The 17,518-nt window shown below is 38.8% G+C and overlaps 1 protein-coding gene across 1 annotated transcript in view; it reads left to right on the top strand.

Moving 5' to 3' along the window:
• nell2a (neural EGFL like 2a) overlaps positions 1-17,518 on the top strand; it is a 152,558-nt gene that overhangs the window by 94,039 nt on the left and 41,001 nt on the right. Inside the window, exon 14 of the mRNA XM_041795785.1 lies at positions 13,678-13,800. Within this exon, the coding sequence (XP_041651719.1) occupies positions 13,678-13,800 (123 nt within the window). The remainder of the gene's footprint in view (positions 1-13,677; positions 13,801-17,518) is intronic.

Genomic DNA, 17,518 nt, shown 5'->3' with positions numbered 1-17,518 from the left:
AGCCATGAGACTCTGCAACACACCAAACACCCAGTGAAAACTCCTATTTCCTGCTCCATCAGGACCCCCTGTCGAGTTTCTCTCCCCCTCTGTCAATAGAAATCAGCAAATAATAGAGCAAAGTTAGAGATTTGTGACTTTTTTATGAACAGGCTTCTGCAGGGCGTAAACAATGAGAAGTGAGATTGAAGAATAGTTTCTTAGGGGAGTAACAAATGTGCATTCGCCTCTCTTTTCTCCTCCTCCTGTGATTTATCTAAAGGAAGAACCTGCGTGCTTACTCAGTCTGTTTCCATATTATCTTTAGACAGCCAGCGTACCTTATGTGACTTCGCTCTGCTTCCTGAATTTTCTCCGATCATCTGAGCTCTAGGCAACTTTTATTGTTTTGCTCATTTGTCTCTCTTCCTCTGTGCGCTCCTTCCCGAGATTCACAATGAAGATTAATACCCCCAAACCCAGTGGATTAAACTGTGTCACTATAATTTATGTAGTTTCCTATTAAAATGCCTTCAAGTCACAGGAGTGGAATACACAGCGATGCATTGCCTTATAAAAGTCAATTTGTGTGATTAAACCCAGGCTTATGCAGAGGCCTGATGTAATGACTTTTTTCCCTGCGTCAAACGTCGTAATCTCCCCTCTGAGTTATGGACTATCAGCTCCCACACATCCACAGCCACAATTATTCTAAACAGAGTCATTTCCATAGCGTCCTGAGACTCTAAAAAGTGAAAGTTAGAGAATTACAGTCATTTCAACAGAAATTAAGTCTCAGAGAAACATGCCACAGTGAAAATGTCATCACTGACACCTTTTGTTTATGTTTTAGAGATACTCCCAGTGGTGTTTGTTGTTATTTCTCATATTTCTTGTATCTGGTTCTGCATCAATCCAAAGCTACCTGTGACTCACACACTGCCACACACCCACAGCTGTAAACAATCAGCAGCATGTCTATCTATTTACAGAGCCTGTATGTGGCCTCAGAATAACCAAGCAGCAGGATGAGGGGTTGCAGATGTTGGGCATGCAGTCTCTTAATATACAGCATCACCTGCAGACACAGGCTCTGTATACACAGTGGCCAGCTCTCTGACGACTGATATCGATATCAGAATTTTCCTGACACTACATAATAATAATAATATCTTGAATTTATATAGTGCCTTTCAAGAATCATGCCTTGTGATGTGACTATGGCGGTTTACAGACTTCAGTTTCCAGGTTTTCCTTCAAGCTTTTTGAGAATCTTGGTTTCTGTTTGTGTATATATTTGTGATTTTCAGTCTACCAGTCTGCCATAAATGCACCATATACCATTTTCTGACAGTTGCAGACTACCCATGCAGTTACACTACCCATGCAGTTGCATACTACCCATGAAGGCCAACTTTGATTTAACAGTTAGTATGAGTTACGAAGAGTTCAGAGCTCTGTGAGCTGTAGGTGGATAGATGGCCCTCAGGAAGCATCCTGTTAAGTCTATCAACATGTCCTATGTCTGAAATGTGGAAACAATGACTTATACCCTGTACTTTAAAGTAAAAGCTTGGTCTATTAGCCTTGAACTATCCACAAGGCTGCATTCCAAAAGTTTTTCATGAATGAAGTTAGGGGTTCACCAATATATAGATATATATTTTTTATGGACCGATATAAATGATTAGTTGCTCATGAAACCTAAAAAGATACTTGAGATGGATATTATTTTACTGATAGTCAAATTTAAAATTTTAATTACACTCCTTCATTCAGTTCATGTGTGTACTGACCAATAAAACCAGTGCCCCCTACTTAGGTAAAGGAGCAAAACCAAACAGCAAAAATGCTCTTACATTATAATGATATTATAATATATAATACTTTATTTCATAATAATGTTTAAAACTTTATTATAACTAATTATGCATTATGTATTTGTCACTTAGATGTTACAGATTGCTAACTTGGAGCTAAATAACATAAATAGCTTCACCATAATAGTACATGAATGTATTTGTATTTATATTTATTTATTTATGTATAAATTATATATTTATTTGTATCTGATCATCTAAATCAGCAATGTAACTAGTAACTATGCCATATCTGCATATCTAACAATTCACATTTTTTTGTGCTCATTTAGTATTCAAGTGCATAAAATGCTCATTAATCTCATTTTAGGAGCCCAAATATCATCTTTTCTTTATTTGGGCCATAGAGGATTATTTTCTTAACTGTCCAACCTGCAGATAACTTGCCAACTAAAGATCTTGCCTCTTTTTTATCTTTGACCGGCCCTTATTGGCCGCTACCGCCACAGAAGAAGATATCGGAACATGGTGATTGGTCAACTGGTTATCAGGAAGTTGTGATCATTTACATCCGGTGTCAAGATGGAGGACAGCTAGAAAGACTGCTGTTTTATATCCCAGAAAACATAATTAACAGTCATATTATCATGGATTTAGTGATGTGGATTTAAAGCAGTGGTACTCAACCTTTTTTACCAAAGAGCCACATTGTCTAAAAAATACTTCAGCAAGAGCCACAACGCAACCCAATTAATCTGTAATTGAAATTATACTAAACTGTGAATTAGTGGATGATTATGAGGTTAATGGGATACAAATGTCTGTATAGTATCAAAAGAAACAATCTGTCACTGATAATGAGCATACATTTATTTTATTTCACACTGACATCAGGCTAAAGGCTTGTATCTCAGTTTTTCATGATTTCCATTTGTTTTTATAAATCAGTGCCATTGGTCACCCTTTACATCTGCCAGTGGTTTGAACTCATTTTAAAGCAATAGCCTAACATATATCAAAAGATCAATGTTTTCATTCCCTGAAAAGTGGTCATTTTGGAGAAACCAGTCTTTGGCCCAACACCAGCATTATGTGAGTTCCACCTGGCCTAAAGATTTTTGAAGACATTAGCATGTGCTGAGTTTGAGCTATGAGATGCTTTTCAAAGAAAAAGATGAATTATGTTTGGCTATTTGGGTATTTATATCTCAAACTGGGGCATTTACTGGAGTTCTGTGGCTTTATTAACATAGAAGAGATACTTTCTAATTTTTTTCCACTCATTTTTCAGTCTTTAGTTAAAGGGGGAGGGGCCTCATATTGGTCTTTGCCCTGGGCCTCCAAATGACTAAAACCAGTCCTGCTTTACACCTGCAGCTCTCCAGACACATTGTTTCACCCTGCCTTATTTTGGAGCTTTGGTTTTATATTTCTGTTCTTTTGACAATATTTCTGATCACTAGTGCATTAGAGATCAAATAAAACACCCACCTTTGGACAACTTTCACTAGGTATTAGGTTATCTGCATGCGTGATCCGTGTGTGTTATGCTCGTTAATGACTCGCATTGGCACAATTGTCATAAGATATGAGTGTGAGAGAGCATCAGCAGGAAGTGGCTGGAGAAAAAGTTCAAATGAGGAAATGGGAAGCTTCCATTTGAACACAAGACGGCACAGCTCAATGAATGAGCTTACTGAAGAGACGTGGACTTCCTCTGTGCTCCTCTCTCACACACGCTCCTCTGTCGAGCACATCCAACGGTAAAAATATACAGATTTAAAATAATATAGACTTAAATTTGGAAGCCAAAGCCTGTCTTCTTTGTGTGGGTAACAGATTTATTGATGTGACCTAGCGTGAATCTTTATTGATGATGGTGTTTAGCTTCAAGACGGTTTTTAGTTAGGGCTTTTTTTTTTTTGTCCAAGTAAGCCTTAAAAGAGCCGCAACTGGTCACTTAGGAGCCACATGAGGCTCCGGAGCTGCAGGTTGAGTAGCACTGATTTAAAGCTATAAGTAAACATCGGACTTTGCCCCTGGATTAAAAATATTCTGGAAGGGACGTAAATGCCAAATCTGTCTGTAGATCAGCAAAAGATAAGCTTCTGATCACAATTTATTCCATTGAGATTCATCTTATGGTTCCTGAAGTGTTGTAAACAATGCATCACTGGCAATCCTGTGGGGTACAGCATGTTAAAAACAGCCTCTAGAATAAACCAGTGGAGTTTGAACACAACAATGACCGACAATCACGTTTAATCTTAAGTCTTTTCTAATGTGTTGAATGTGTCAGAAAAAGTTCTTGTTCATTATTTAATCAGGTAATCAGGACTAAACAATGATAGACTGTGGCATTTAATTCTTGCACTACATATATTCAAATTCTCTGGTAACAGTTATAGAGGTGGGGGAACCTTCTTTAATAGACTTTGGACATATAGCTGTTTCTTAGTCCTCTCTGTTAATCCAATGGTGGAAATATAAAGTACATTTAGGAAACCTAACTACTTTAAATTGAGGTACCTGTAGGAACTTAATGCACGTGTGAAAAGCCTAGGTCATTGTTGATCTGTTAAAAGATTCAATTTTTTTTCTTTTTTTTTTCCTTTAACTTGGTCTCCCTGGTCATATAACTTTTGATACATTCATCTGGCATCCTTGCAGCACACTCGTTCTGATAGTCCGGGTTGTCCTGAAAAAAGAGATGCTTATAACTTGACTGTGCTTAAAAGGGTTGAGATTCTACAGGCATTTTAGCGTATAAAATAAAACATTTCTCATCATTTAAACCAGCATTTTGGAGCTTTATTGTGAGCAGTGAACAGGTCCTGATTTAAATGTTTTGGAAATGTTGACCCAGGCACCTCATAAGAGTGTACTTTCACATGGATATGTTAATCTGGTATAACTTCAGTCACCTCTCTGGTCCTGGTGGCAGTAATTGATGGCAAACAGCAGGATGCTAAAACAGTAACTGCAGGAATGTTCGGCTTATTAACAGTAATTGAACATCTGCTTCTGTTAGGAAAGAGTCTACAGGGAGCGCTGTTTCCTCTGCTACCCACAGAAGAAATATTACATCAATGAAAGGAAACATTACACCCTCCACCACCACCCTCCACTACCTATTGACGTTGTACATCGGTATGATATACGAGCGTCTTTATCATCTGCAATGGCTCCCGCCAATTAACGAACTGCCGACTCAGCTGAAGCAATTTTCCCGCTATTGATAGCTGCGTTTCCACATGCTTTACAGTGTCGTATGAGAACCTGTCTGCCTGGTTAAGAGGATTATGTTGACTGTAGTTCATTTCATGGCTCAGTGTTTATGTGCAGAATAGTGGATTAAAGGGCTGATCCGCAGATTTAAGCCAGCATGGAGCCCTGGTTATGTTTCTCCTCGGCTTGTCGATGGGTCGGTAGGCTCAGACACAAGTCAGTATTTTACATCAGGACCATCTGCAGCGCAAGAGGTTGCAGGATCAGATCTCAGCTGGGGGTAGACTGGAACACGCTGGTGTTCATGTACTTGTTTAAGTGAAATATGTACGACCTAACCTACTGTCTGCACACACAAGGCGCTGAAGCTTTTAGCTAAAGAAACATCCACAACTTTGTTAAGCCCCCTTTATTTGACTAGAACTTTATCCTCCATCTTGAAGGTCAAGATTCCTCCTCTTTCTTCCCCTCTGCTCTTCGTCTTTTCCCCAAAGTGCCCGCGGTGCTCCTCACTCTGTGAGATTAGCAGCTAATCCATGAAAGGTAGCGGATTGGTTGTGCTCTCCCTTTGAATGTTATTAAAGAAGGCTGTCCTGAGGTGTGTGTGCTCGGTGGAGGTGTGCATGCCCGTGCCTGAAATGTGTGTATGCAGGGTGTGTGTCCTTGTTCTAATCCTGCGATAACCAGACCGGAGCCCCTGAGGCAGAGGAACGGATGGAGGGCCGGGTGGAGAAGGGTTTGAAAGGATGGGTGAGGGCAAGAGGTGGAGCAGGGGGTTGACAACAACAGAGATCAGTAAAAATGCTTCTTTAGTCTGAGGGCTCAAAGAGTCGACCACTGGGAGGGGATACGCAAAGTTTCTCTCTTTTTATGTGACTTCCAAGTATTCTGCCTGAAAGACTGAGGCTGCATGGGCGGCATTTTTTATTTCAAAGAAGCCATATAGGTTTTTATAAGCAAAGAAAGAGTACAAGCACATTGACCTTTGTTATTCTTTGTCAAAACATTTCATGTGTTTCCTTACACTTCAACAAACTCATGAAATTAATTTTCCTCTCTATAAAACATTTATGAAGCCAATTATAGATTGTCTTCAATCACTACTCTCCTCTTTTCTTACTGTTGGCAGATTGCCCATTTTCATGTGCCAATGTCAGAGGGGTCACATGCAATGAGAAGCTCACTGTGAATTATAACCTCATCTCAAGAAGATAGACGGATTCACCGGTAGACTCATGTACTTATTGATCCCAAACTGGAAAATTGTGGTGTTACAGCAGCAGATTGTCTATACTAGGGGTGTCAAACTCAAGGCCCGGGGGCCAAATCCAGCCCGTACTTCAGTAATACCCAGCCTGCAAGATCATGTTTTTATTGTAACTGTCCCACTGGTATGAGGTCTGCAGATTTCCTTCAGTATGAAAATTTAAACTTAACCTTGATGATTTAAAATATCATTCTTAAGTCATTAACATTTGAAACATTACTGAGTAAAAATAATTAGAGATTAAAAGTCAGGGATGTGGGAGAAGAAGTTAATTTGTGTTTTCATTTCATATTTCCAATTTGGCATCGCACAATTACGACTGCTTTTTTACATTTTATTTCATATTTCGACTTTTTCAATTCTTCATTTTGACTTTTAATGTGATATTTTGACCTTTTAGACTCATATTTTGACATTTTAAACCAGTTATTTTGAATTTTGTCTCATGTTTTGACCTTTTAAACTTAACACTGACTTTTACTCACATATTTTGAACTTTAACACTCACAATTTAAGCTTTAAACTCATATTATGACCTTTTAAACTCCTAAGTCTGACTTTTATTCCCCTACTTTGAAAGTATAGTCCCACAATTTAAAATCATAACTCATATTTTGACCTTTTTGACCCATTTCAACTTTTATTTTATATTTTGACACTTTAAACCCATAGCTGGGCGGCACGGCGACGCAGGGGTGTGGAGTTTTCTGTTTTCCCTGTGCATGCGTGGGTTCTCTCCGGGTACTCCGGCTTCCTCCCACCACCGAAGACATGCTCATTAGGTTAACTGGGGACTCTTAATTAGCTGTAGGCGTGAATGTGAGTGTGCCTGGTTGTCTGTCTCTATATGTAAACCCTGTGATTGACTGCTGACCAGTCCAGGGTGTGCCCCGCCTCTCCCCCAATGACCGCTGGGAGAGGCTCCAGCCCCCTAGCAACCCCCTACGGGATAAGCGTTATAGAAAATGGATGGATGGATGGAAACTCATACCTCTGACTTTTAATCTATTATTTTGAATTTAGTCTCAAAAATGAAGATTTAAAAATAAAATTTAGTCAGGAAGACTTGTCATACTGTACATTTAGCCATTTACTGCAAAATAGATACAGTTGAACTTTGCAGAGAGGGTTCTGCTTAAAAGATCCTCCCTGGGTTAGTCAAGCAGCATTTGACTTTCAAGGGAGGGCATTGCTAGAAACCCCCATGTGGATACAATAATGACCAATTAATTTAGCTGCAGTTTACTCTGTAGTAGCATGAAAGTGAATATGAGGGTGCAACAAAAGCTTAGGTTTAAAAGGAGGAGGGGGTGGAGGAGGTAAAGCTTTGCAAGCAGCAGTGTGGTGAGAATGGCTTTGATGAAGCAGGGATTAGCGAGAAGGATGTAATTTTCAAATGCACCGCCGTGATGAGAGAATGAGCTGTGATTGGCTGCAGGAGCTGGGAGACGATAATTGAAATCAGCTGGCCAGCAGCTGACTGCAGCTGGGCATATGACTTCCGTGTCCTGTATGAACTAATGCTAAGCTTCATGAGGGAGATGATCAGGGTGTGCAATCACACTCATGCAAGGTCACAGGCTGGCCCAGACTTACAGGTTCCCCTCACAGGGCCAACCAACACAAAGTACAGACTCCCCCGATTATAAATCTCATCACTATATCAACATAACATCCAGTCCTGCGGTAAAAACCACAAGTCAACAAGTTTCATCTCCAGCACTCAAGGCTGCGCTCCAGAATTGGACCCAGTAGACGAGGGCGTACACTGTCATTTGGAACAAAACCAAACAAAAACTTTAAATAAAACACAGCAAAACAGAGAGAATGGAGCAGATAAAATACATGGATGCATATCAGCTTAATTTCATTATTTGAAGTTTTATTGTTTGATTCAGTAAGCTACCATTCTACTGTATTTGTTACTCTCACAGACAAAAGCAGAGTCATGCAGGAAGCAGAGGAAGTTTCCCTGCGTACGTATCATCAGATCTAAAATGTTTTAGTGAAAACAGCCTTAGGTCAGACTTGCTAAGGCCGGTGTTGTTTTGGCAGAAGTTGTAGCAACTGGAGCAGGAGGAGAAACAGGGAGCTGGAAAGAAAGATGGAGAGCGATGCCCGGTGACAGGCTCTACATAATTGATTGTTTATCTGTCTACAGCCTGAGAAGCAGCAGTGAGCAAGGAAATACCACACTCACACTCAGAAATACACATTTTCAGGACGTAGTTGGTGATTAAATTTAGAACTGTTTGCTCTGAGTGTCAAAGTGTGACAAGGCTTACTTCCTAAATAATCTAAATTAGAAGCAGCACAGCTAAACTCCCCGGTCACAGTGATGATACACAATCTGCAGCACACCTAGTTGCTCTGCTGTCCTGTCTGCACAGACTGACAGCTGGCTGTGCTGACAGATGTGACCTTGGAGGGAAAAAAACACATTCAGTTTCATCTCTCTGTGCTCCTATTAGCGTTTTTATATGCCTATGACCGACTTTAATTCAGCCCAGCAGCAGGTGTTTGTGTGTTCCTGCATGTGAGCGTGATGCAGCAACAAGAGCAGAGCAGCAGGCCCTCCTAAGTGCCCTTCAATCCATCACAAACACACCAACACATGCACACATGAATCAAACCCTCGATGGAGGAGCTCATCACAATGTCACTTTCAATTTGGATGAGCCCACGGTCTGTTCAGGAGATATAATGGATCGGATGATGGCAGAGAAATGGATGATACAGCTCAGGTCTTCTGCAACAAGCATTCACATTTCTGATGCTCTCACTCTTCACATGCGACCTGTCGGGACTCAGACGTTGAGGAGTTCACAGTTTTGCATTTAAAAAGCCTCAAGTTTAAGGCAAAATACCTAAGGGGTGGTACTAAAGACTTAAAATGTTATATTTCTGTGGCTGAGGAAGGATCCTGAGATCTGACTATTGATGGAAAGGGAGAATTAAGCTTAAAGAAATGTATACATTTCCAAGAAATGCGCACATAAGAACAAACATAATATTCAAAGACATGTAGATTAATATGGAGTGATGCTTTACAATCTTTACCGTAGATCCAGGTGAAACAAAATGGTTAGAAAATAGCTGAGGGCTTCATGACAACATGAACAATTTAGCAGGAGAAATTTGACTTAATCAAGACAGAGACTTTGGTTTAAAAAGATGAATTAACTGAAAATTTAAAAGGTCCTGTTTATTCTTTAAAGATTCCTAACTTTTTCAAAGAGATGAAATCAACTTCTGTCCTTCAGCTGCTTTTGAAAGCGCATCCTTTTCTCTATAACAATCAGACAAAATAAAAGAAGTTGTCTGATTAAATAACAAGGAGGAACAAACACTTGAACAAGAGAGAAAGACCTATTAACCAATAGTCAGACTTTTCATTAAACCCATTTGTTTGCATCATGAATTGAGCTGTTTAAAAGTTATTCAGGAAAGTTCTCCCTGCAGTTGGCGTAGTGCTCGGTAAGCAGGAGCTTATCAGAGAGCAACATTTATGTGAATCTCCATGATACAATGGTAGAGCGTCTCAGAGGGCTAAAGATCAGCCTTTGTGTTCAGGGACAGATGAAGGGCGCGCATTTAAGCATCTGTTCATTCCGCAGGGGAGAGGGCTTAAATCATGTACTTCTTAAACTGTTCCACTCTTATTCCTGTGCCTCTGCAGCTGGAGTATCTTGGCTGCAGCAGGCCTTATGATTAAAAGAAGAAACGTCTCATCATGTAAACAAACACGGAGGCTCGAGAGGAGAAGACTAGAAATGCTCAGTAAGTCAGCACAGATTGACGGACTCCAGTTAGAGAGGGGTAAACAGTCAGTGTTAGCCAAAGTGTCTCCCTGAAGGTTGATACACAGAAGGGAATTGGTCCAGCTGGTGATAAGGAACAAGAGTAAGTCACTTAGGAGATAGCTGTGTAAAAGTACATATCAAATAGTCTTAGATGAACCTATTCTGAAGCTTCTGTACCTTCAATTATGTTTTTAATTTGCTGTGATTGTGAAGCACATTGTGTTGCCTTGTGTATGAAATGTGCTATAGAAATAAAGTTTAACTTGACTTGACTTGACTATTGTAATGGCAGCCAAATGAAATGTAATCTTAAATCTGTGCAGTTCAGCTAAATCAGATCGGATTGAAACTTTAACATAGTCAGTGTAAGATACGTGGTATAACAAAGCATACGGAATACTTCATAAAATTTCTCAAAATATCAAGCGTAAATTTTTAAGGGAAAGCTGCATGTGTGAATGCATTAGTTGAATATAGCAACCTGACTTTACCTGGACATTTCCTGGCAGGCCTCTAAGTACAATTCTCATTAAAATTATTGTTAGCCGATGTGTGATTACAGCAATTCTGGAAAACTCATTGATAGTCATGCCTCAATATGTTCTTTTCCAGCTATTTGTTGATAACGCCTGCTTGCAGGCTAGTGGCTAGTAGGGGGGTAGATGTGTTGGTGTGTGGACTCCATGTTGTTGTTGATATTGACCAATGCCAGCCGTCTCTTGGAGGCCTCCTTCCACCTAGGGGGCCTAGGCAACTGCCTGGGTTGCCTACCCAGTTGCAACGCCCCTGGCCCACACTAAGATCATGTCATTTCTGTGTATTACTCCAGACTAGGGTTGTAAAGGTATGTGTATTCATACCGTACCCATTTGGTACAGGCCTCTCGGTACAGTACAGACGTGTTCCGTTACATGTAGAACGAAGTCATACACAGACGGAAAACCAGAGAACAACTCACTGTCACACTGGTGACTACACAACCACAGCAAATGACAGCAGCAGCCTGAATATTCCCAGATAAAAGTGTCCTGTTTAGAAACACTTTGTTCCCAGAAAAATACAACAGTGGACAAAGACAACAACAGTAGCGCTGACATTATTCAGCAAGTGTGTCACTGACAGCACGTCGACAACCAATCAAAGCATTTGAAAAGCCTCCACTCAAACAAGAACGTCACTGTAACGAGGAGGAACAAAAAAAAGTATCACCAGCCGCTTATGAATTTCCCATGATTTAAGATCTTTTTATTATAACAGTGGTGCTCTGGTTTTGTGAATCAAATTAGTTCTAAATGCAGTACCTTCAACTGTCAGCCTTGGAGGAGGGGGAGAGGGGACTCCATCATGTCTGCAGCTGCGTCATAGGTGACGTTATCCTCAGATTTCACACAGCTCTATTCTCTTCATCTGCCAAGATGGACTGTGAAAGGTTCTCCCAAACCCTGTAGTAGGCCCCATTGGTTAAAAAAGTAATCCAGTGCTGAAGTCTGTATTGAAATCAGCAGGATAGATGCTAATTAGCATGCTTAACAAGCTAACTTACAGTTGTATGATGATGTGTTCAAGTTGGCTGAGAAATTGTAGCATTTAAAGAATGAGTAAAAATATGTCAGTGTATAGATTAAAATAACCTAGCAATTCAAAAATGTATTTATTTATTGTTATTTTATTTATTTTGGATGGAGGCTGTAGCATTATTAATAATTTAAATGTAATTCATTCAGCCTATTTATTTTAATGCAATTTAATAAAATAATCATTCTGTTATTTATTTGCTTTAATTACCGTACCAAAAACGTACCGAACCTTGACTTCAAATCCAAGGTACGTACAAAACCGAATTTATTCCTTACGTTACACCCCTACTGCAGACCTAAGCAGGCCTGAGCAGAGTCACCACATGTACGTGTCATCATGTCATATTGAGTCAGCATAATGGAAAACAACACAAAGAACCTGCTCATTCTGATCTGCTTGAACTTTTTTCTGGTTTTAGCAGTTTAAATACTTAAATGATAAAAACTCTCATTTTAACATTAATATCTCTGTTTTTCTGCTACTATCAGTGATGTAAACATGCAAGACTTAAAGAAATAAAAAATACCATACTGATAGGGACAAATATTGTCAGTATGTAACAGACACCAGCAAAGCGTTATCTGTAAATTAAATGGGTGTCATGTGATTGTAACATAAAAAACAAAGTTGTTGATCCAGATTGGATCACTTATGCAGTTAAGGCTGACGAATCTTCGTTTAAAGAGAAAACAGTGAAGTTTATTAGTTCCTTCTTTTCTATGAAGATATTAGATGTACTGCGCTTTGGCGGAGGGAACATTTTATTAATGTTCTCTCGATCATTAGTAACCTGCAGCATTAATGGTCCACTCACCATTATTTTGGTAGCATTATCCACCCACCAAAAGCTTATAATAAGAGCATTATAAAGACATTAACACCTTTTAGTTCAGCCTGTGTGTTAAGGACACAAATGATTCTGTGGAGGATCATTATCATTTATTGTCTGCTTAAAACACTACTTTTTATTGCTTCATTATTCAGCAGCCTTTGTTTAACTCTTTCAAAATCCCTGCAGGGAAAACAGCAGACAATATTTGACTTAATGGTTCTTTTTACAACACTCTAATTATTTGCATACAAAAAATACAACACAAAAATGACAGTAATTTAGCAGTATATCTGTCACACTGCTTTATGACTTAATGGGGATTCTGATGTGTATATAATCACAGCTTTTTTACATACCATCATTACAATATTTACACCTAGACAGTTTCTGTGTATGCAAGATTATTGTCCAAGCTGTTATTAAATTTTATTCAATCTCTTTTTTTGAATAGAGGGGAGGAGATTTGTTTGCTGGTGGATCCGGCATGTTGTCAAGGGCTGTAGCCATTAGTCAAGCTTGTCTGTGGGATATTCACAACAAACCGTATCACTAACTCCACAGCAGCAGCAGCAGCGATTACAGCTCGGGAGTCCTGCCTCTGAGGGAATGTTTTGTTAATACTCTTTTAAAACTTTCAGAAAACATTTCCTTGCTACTTAACATACAATTGTGCCGATTAACACTCAAACTAAAGGGCAGTTGCTTAAAAATGCAACACGGATTTGTTCGAAAACCCCAAATCAACGTCAAAACCTCCCCAAGAGTGACGGAAAAAAATAATTCAATAAAAGCATCTTAAAGAATTTCCCTAACAGATGATGATGTGAGATGGAGAGATGAGTCGTCCTCTAGCCGGCTGTTTGTCACTGATGTCTTATTACCAGACTCACAGCTGTCTAACTATCAAATCATTTAATCCAACACTGAGCTTCAGATCTTTTTTTTAGAGTGAAAAAAAACACCAGCTGGATGTGATCATTCCTCACATTCACTAAGAAAATGAAGATTCAGTGTTGTTAAACTGTTTTCTTCATAGAAGTAGTGGTGATTCACAGATGTGAGGATGACTGCTTTGCATTAACTCCGCTAGTTTTGAAGAAATGTGCAAAAGTAGGGAATATATGATTAAAGAGCTCATTAAAACGATGTGTTGTGTGTTTGTCTTTCCAGAGCATGATGAGTGCCTCAGCGGGCTCCACAACTGTGATGAAAACGCCCTGTGCTTTAATATGGTCGGAGGCCACAGCTGCTCCTGCAAGCCTGGATACACTGGCAATGGCACAGTCTGCAAAGGTGAGCCTTTACTATTGTGTCCTGCAAATACAAAGAAAGGTCCCAGTGCACTTTCAAGACAGCAACAATGCCATTCTCGAGGTGAAATATTTGTCAGACATCCATTACCTTCTTACTGTTGAGGTAAATTCAGCAGAAATAGGCCATCAAAAAGTGGGCTAGATAAGGCTGGGGCATTGTAGCGGTTTGAAATTTATCTTGCAATCACAGTAAACTATCTTGAAATGATATATTATTTAGTAAGTTTACCAGAATAGTTTTACAGTGCCGTGAAAATGTGTTTGATTAGGACAGTGCACATCAATCAACATTTTTGCAATACATGTCAATGTAAATATGCCAGATATAGCACAACAGCTAAATTTCATTCATTGTCCTGAGGCAGGTAATTACAAAAAGAATATAAAAACAGAGTAAAATAACAACACAATTCACAAGACTGTACAAAGAAAACACACAGTTTTAACAAACAAGATGGACGCAATTTGTACACAACAAATAACTCACCAAAAGAAAGCTATCTAAAAGCAGGATAAATCAAAGTCCTCAGCAGTAAGCAGTGGAAGAGGAGACATACATTATAAATGATGACATGACTGGTTTGTTTTCAACCAGTGTTTAGGTTCCTTTTAAATGTTAAATAGTTGTCACTGTCTCAGATATGTGCTGCTGATCTGTTCCATGACTGTGCGCCTCTAAGAGACCCCACCTTCTAGCTAAAATCTGTTCTATGCCTCGGTATGTTGCAGTCTCCTCTAGTTTGTGCTCTGGTATTCATTCTGGTGTCCTTTTACTGAATAAAGTCTTTAAATGGTGGGAGAGCAAACCCATTTAAAATTATAAGAATAAGATAAACGTCAGAGTGTATTTGGTAAGAGTCAAAGTATAAAATATTATACTAATGATATTACAGTAATTGAAACGAAACTGTCTAGGATTTTGACAGTCTTCTTGAAGAGAGATGTGATGGGTTGTATTGTACTTGCTGTCGTATGTGACCAGGTTGTGTAACAGTACTTTATATAAGAGAAAATCATTGAGTGCATATAAGCTTTAGCTGACTGTGTAGTGAGAAAAGGTCTTATATGACAGAAATTTGCCAGATTGAACTTTATGACATTTGAGATTTTCTTAACATGGTCTTCAAAAGTCAGATTGTACTGACGTCTTCCCTCAAACACTGAAGATTTTGCACTGCATTGCTGTGATCAGTTTTGAAAAGTAAAACATGGATCAATCTTACAACAGTGAGATGTGTTCCCAGTAAATACTCTATTAGTTTACCTGATGTTCACCCTCATGTTACTGCCATGTAACCCGTATTGGTGTTACACTTTCACTCGCAGCTGATTTAATAAGTGCTTCTCTCTGTTTGCTCTTCTATTTGAGGTCAATATTCCTACTAGAAAATGGACTCGACCTGAGCTAGTTAATCAATCTGTTGATGAAAAAATCGATTGAAAAAGAGACCTGCACTGATTTAACACGCAGAGATTGGCTAACTAGTCACAAACACAAATTCTGTTCAGAGAGTATTTGATAATCTTAACATATTTTTAAAATGTGGGAGACCACAGACATAAAGGCAGTTCCAAATGATTTTTCATCAAAAATGTCCTCCAAAAGCACTCACCAGACAACTCAAGCTGTGAAATGTTTTAAGAAAAACAAATTGCGAAAACTTAAAAATTCTGTTTAATGTAACTCATGACATCAAACTAATGTACTTGTAATTTTTTTTTGTAAACAGTACTTATTCACTTTAAGCGTTTTTTTGTCATTGTACTCAAATTATATGACAAACATCTCCTTATCTGCAGAGATTTCCTTGTATTCCTTTGGGCATTAGGCACAAGTACTGAACTCTGTAGGAGTTTGCTTTCTGGATAATGTGTCTTCCAGTTTTTCACTGTAAGATTGAACCAATAGAGTTTCTTTTCTTTTTATGAGTCAACTTAAAAATTCAAAACAGCTATTAGACTTTTTTTCTGAGTAAATACAACACACTTTTATTTTTACATGAACAGTACTCAAGTCACTTAAAGTATTTTTTGTAATTGTACTCAAACTATTTTCCATCATCCCTTATTCTGCAGAGTTTTCCCAGTATGCCTTTAGGCATTAGACACTTGCACTATGAGTGAAGTTACCCACTCAGTTAGAGAAATTCTGCCTGTGGAATCACTTTAAACAATGGATGGCATACTTAACATGATGGAAGAGGACTTCCTGGTTCTTTTGGTTGTCACTTTTAGTCACATAAGTTGGCTTAGTATTTTGAACTTGTTCGGTTTACAGTGTATGATTATGTGTGGATTATTTGAACAAATGATCATATCCAATCAGCCTGAAGGGGGGCTGGCTTAAATTCAAGCTTTAAATTGTGTAGCGTGGCCAGCTTCATGCGACTCTCAAGGAGTCTCTAAAGGTAGATGAAATAATGGCAGATACAAATTTACATAAATAGATCATTTTCACTTTGGATTATTCATCCATTTTCTACACCACTCATCCTGTTCTGGAGCGGCCGGAAAGAACCCATTCATGCACAGGTAGAACGTGCAAATGCTGCACAGAGAGGCCCTGATCTGGAAGCAAACCAGGAGCGTTCTTGCTGTGAGGCAACAGCACTAACTCTTTGTGCCCCCATGCAGCTCCATTTTGGATTATTCTCCAAATAATCTATTTTAATAAAGCACTTTAATGTCCAACAGAGCATTAAGATTTTAAATTCCATAACAGTGATGGCCATTGTGGTACTTAGAGACCCTGCAAGTAAAAATAAATCTGTGTTTAGGTTTGTTGTATGACAGGTCACTGTGTTATGAACCCCTAAATCAAATTTCGGTCCAATAAAACATCTCCAAGTTTACAAAATTAAGCTTTAAAATCCTGAAAAATGAGGCAGTCAATTCTGCTCCAGGATGGTGTGGGCTTGTTTGTTGAATGAGCTGAAGCTACGCCCACCCAGGAGAAATAAGATCCTCACAGATTCAAAAAATGCTAAGATCTGAACGTTGACCTTATGATCAGAGTGCAACTGCCTGGCTCTATGCCAGAGAAGAGACAAAGGCAGTTTTCTGGCTCATAGTTACTGAAAAACGTTTTCAGTCTTATTTCAAATTCAAAGAAAAAAGAAACAAATGTGGTGCTTGGAAATTGTGTTGATTTGATAGATTGCAAAGCTTAGCAGTCATGAAATGGTTTGCAATGAATTCAAGGTGACCAACCAGATGCCTAACCCCTTAATCATTTATACCCTGAAAAAAAAAACACAATAATGTCAGAGGTTTTTAATCTGAGTCAGATTTGCATGTTTGCAAATGTGGCAGCCAGTATTTTGAGTTTGCTCCAACATGTGAAAGCCAGTCCTTTATGCTGACATTAACTATTTTTTCTTCAATCTGTCTTGTTTTTTTAAAACAAAAATGAGCAGTAACAATAAAATCAAGTGCTTAGATAAACTGCTGGAGTGCCTCATTAATGAAAATATTGCTCAGTTATATTTTTTAACTGTATATGATTTCTAGTGTCATCAGTGCTTTTCATTCTTTGCTCTCGGGAATCAGGTTTATGTAAATATTTTCATTTATTTTCATTGCGCTCTGTCATCCTCTATGACGTCTCTGGTTTTTAGGGACACATTAACTCCGAACCCATACGCCTGGATAATGAACATTTCTGAATTAACCTTGGTGAGATGCATTAATCACTGGAA

The sequence above is a fragment of the Cheilinus undulatus genome, linkage group 9 (assembly GCF_018320785.1).
Source record: "Cheilinus undulatus linkage group 9, ASM1832078v1, whole genome shotgun sequence".
Classification (NCBI taxonomy): Eukaryota; Metazoa; Chordata; class Actinopteri; order Labriformes; family Labridae; genus Cheilinus; species Cheilinus undulatus.
Note: the sequence above shows the minus strand (reverse complement) of the source record. Positions and strands in the feature narration are given on the sequence as shown.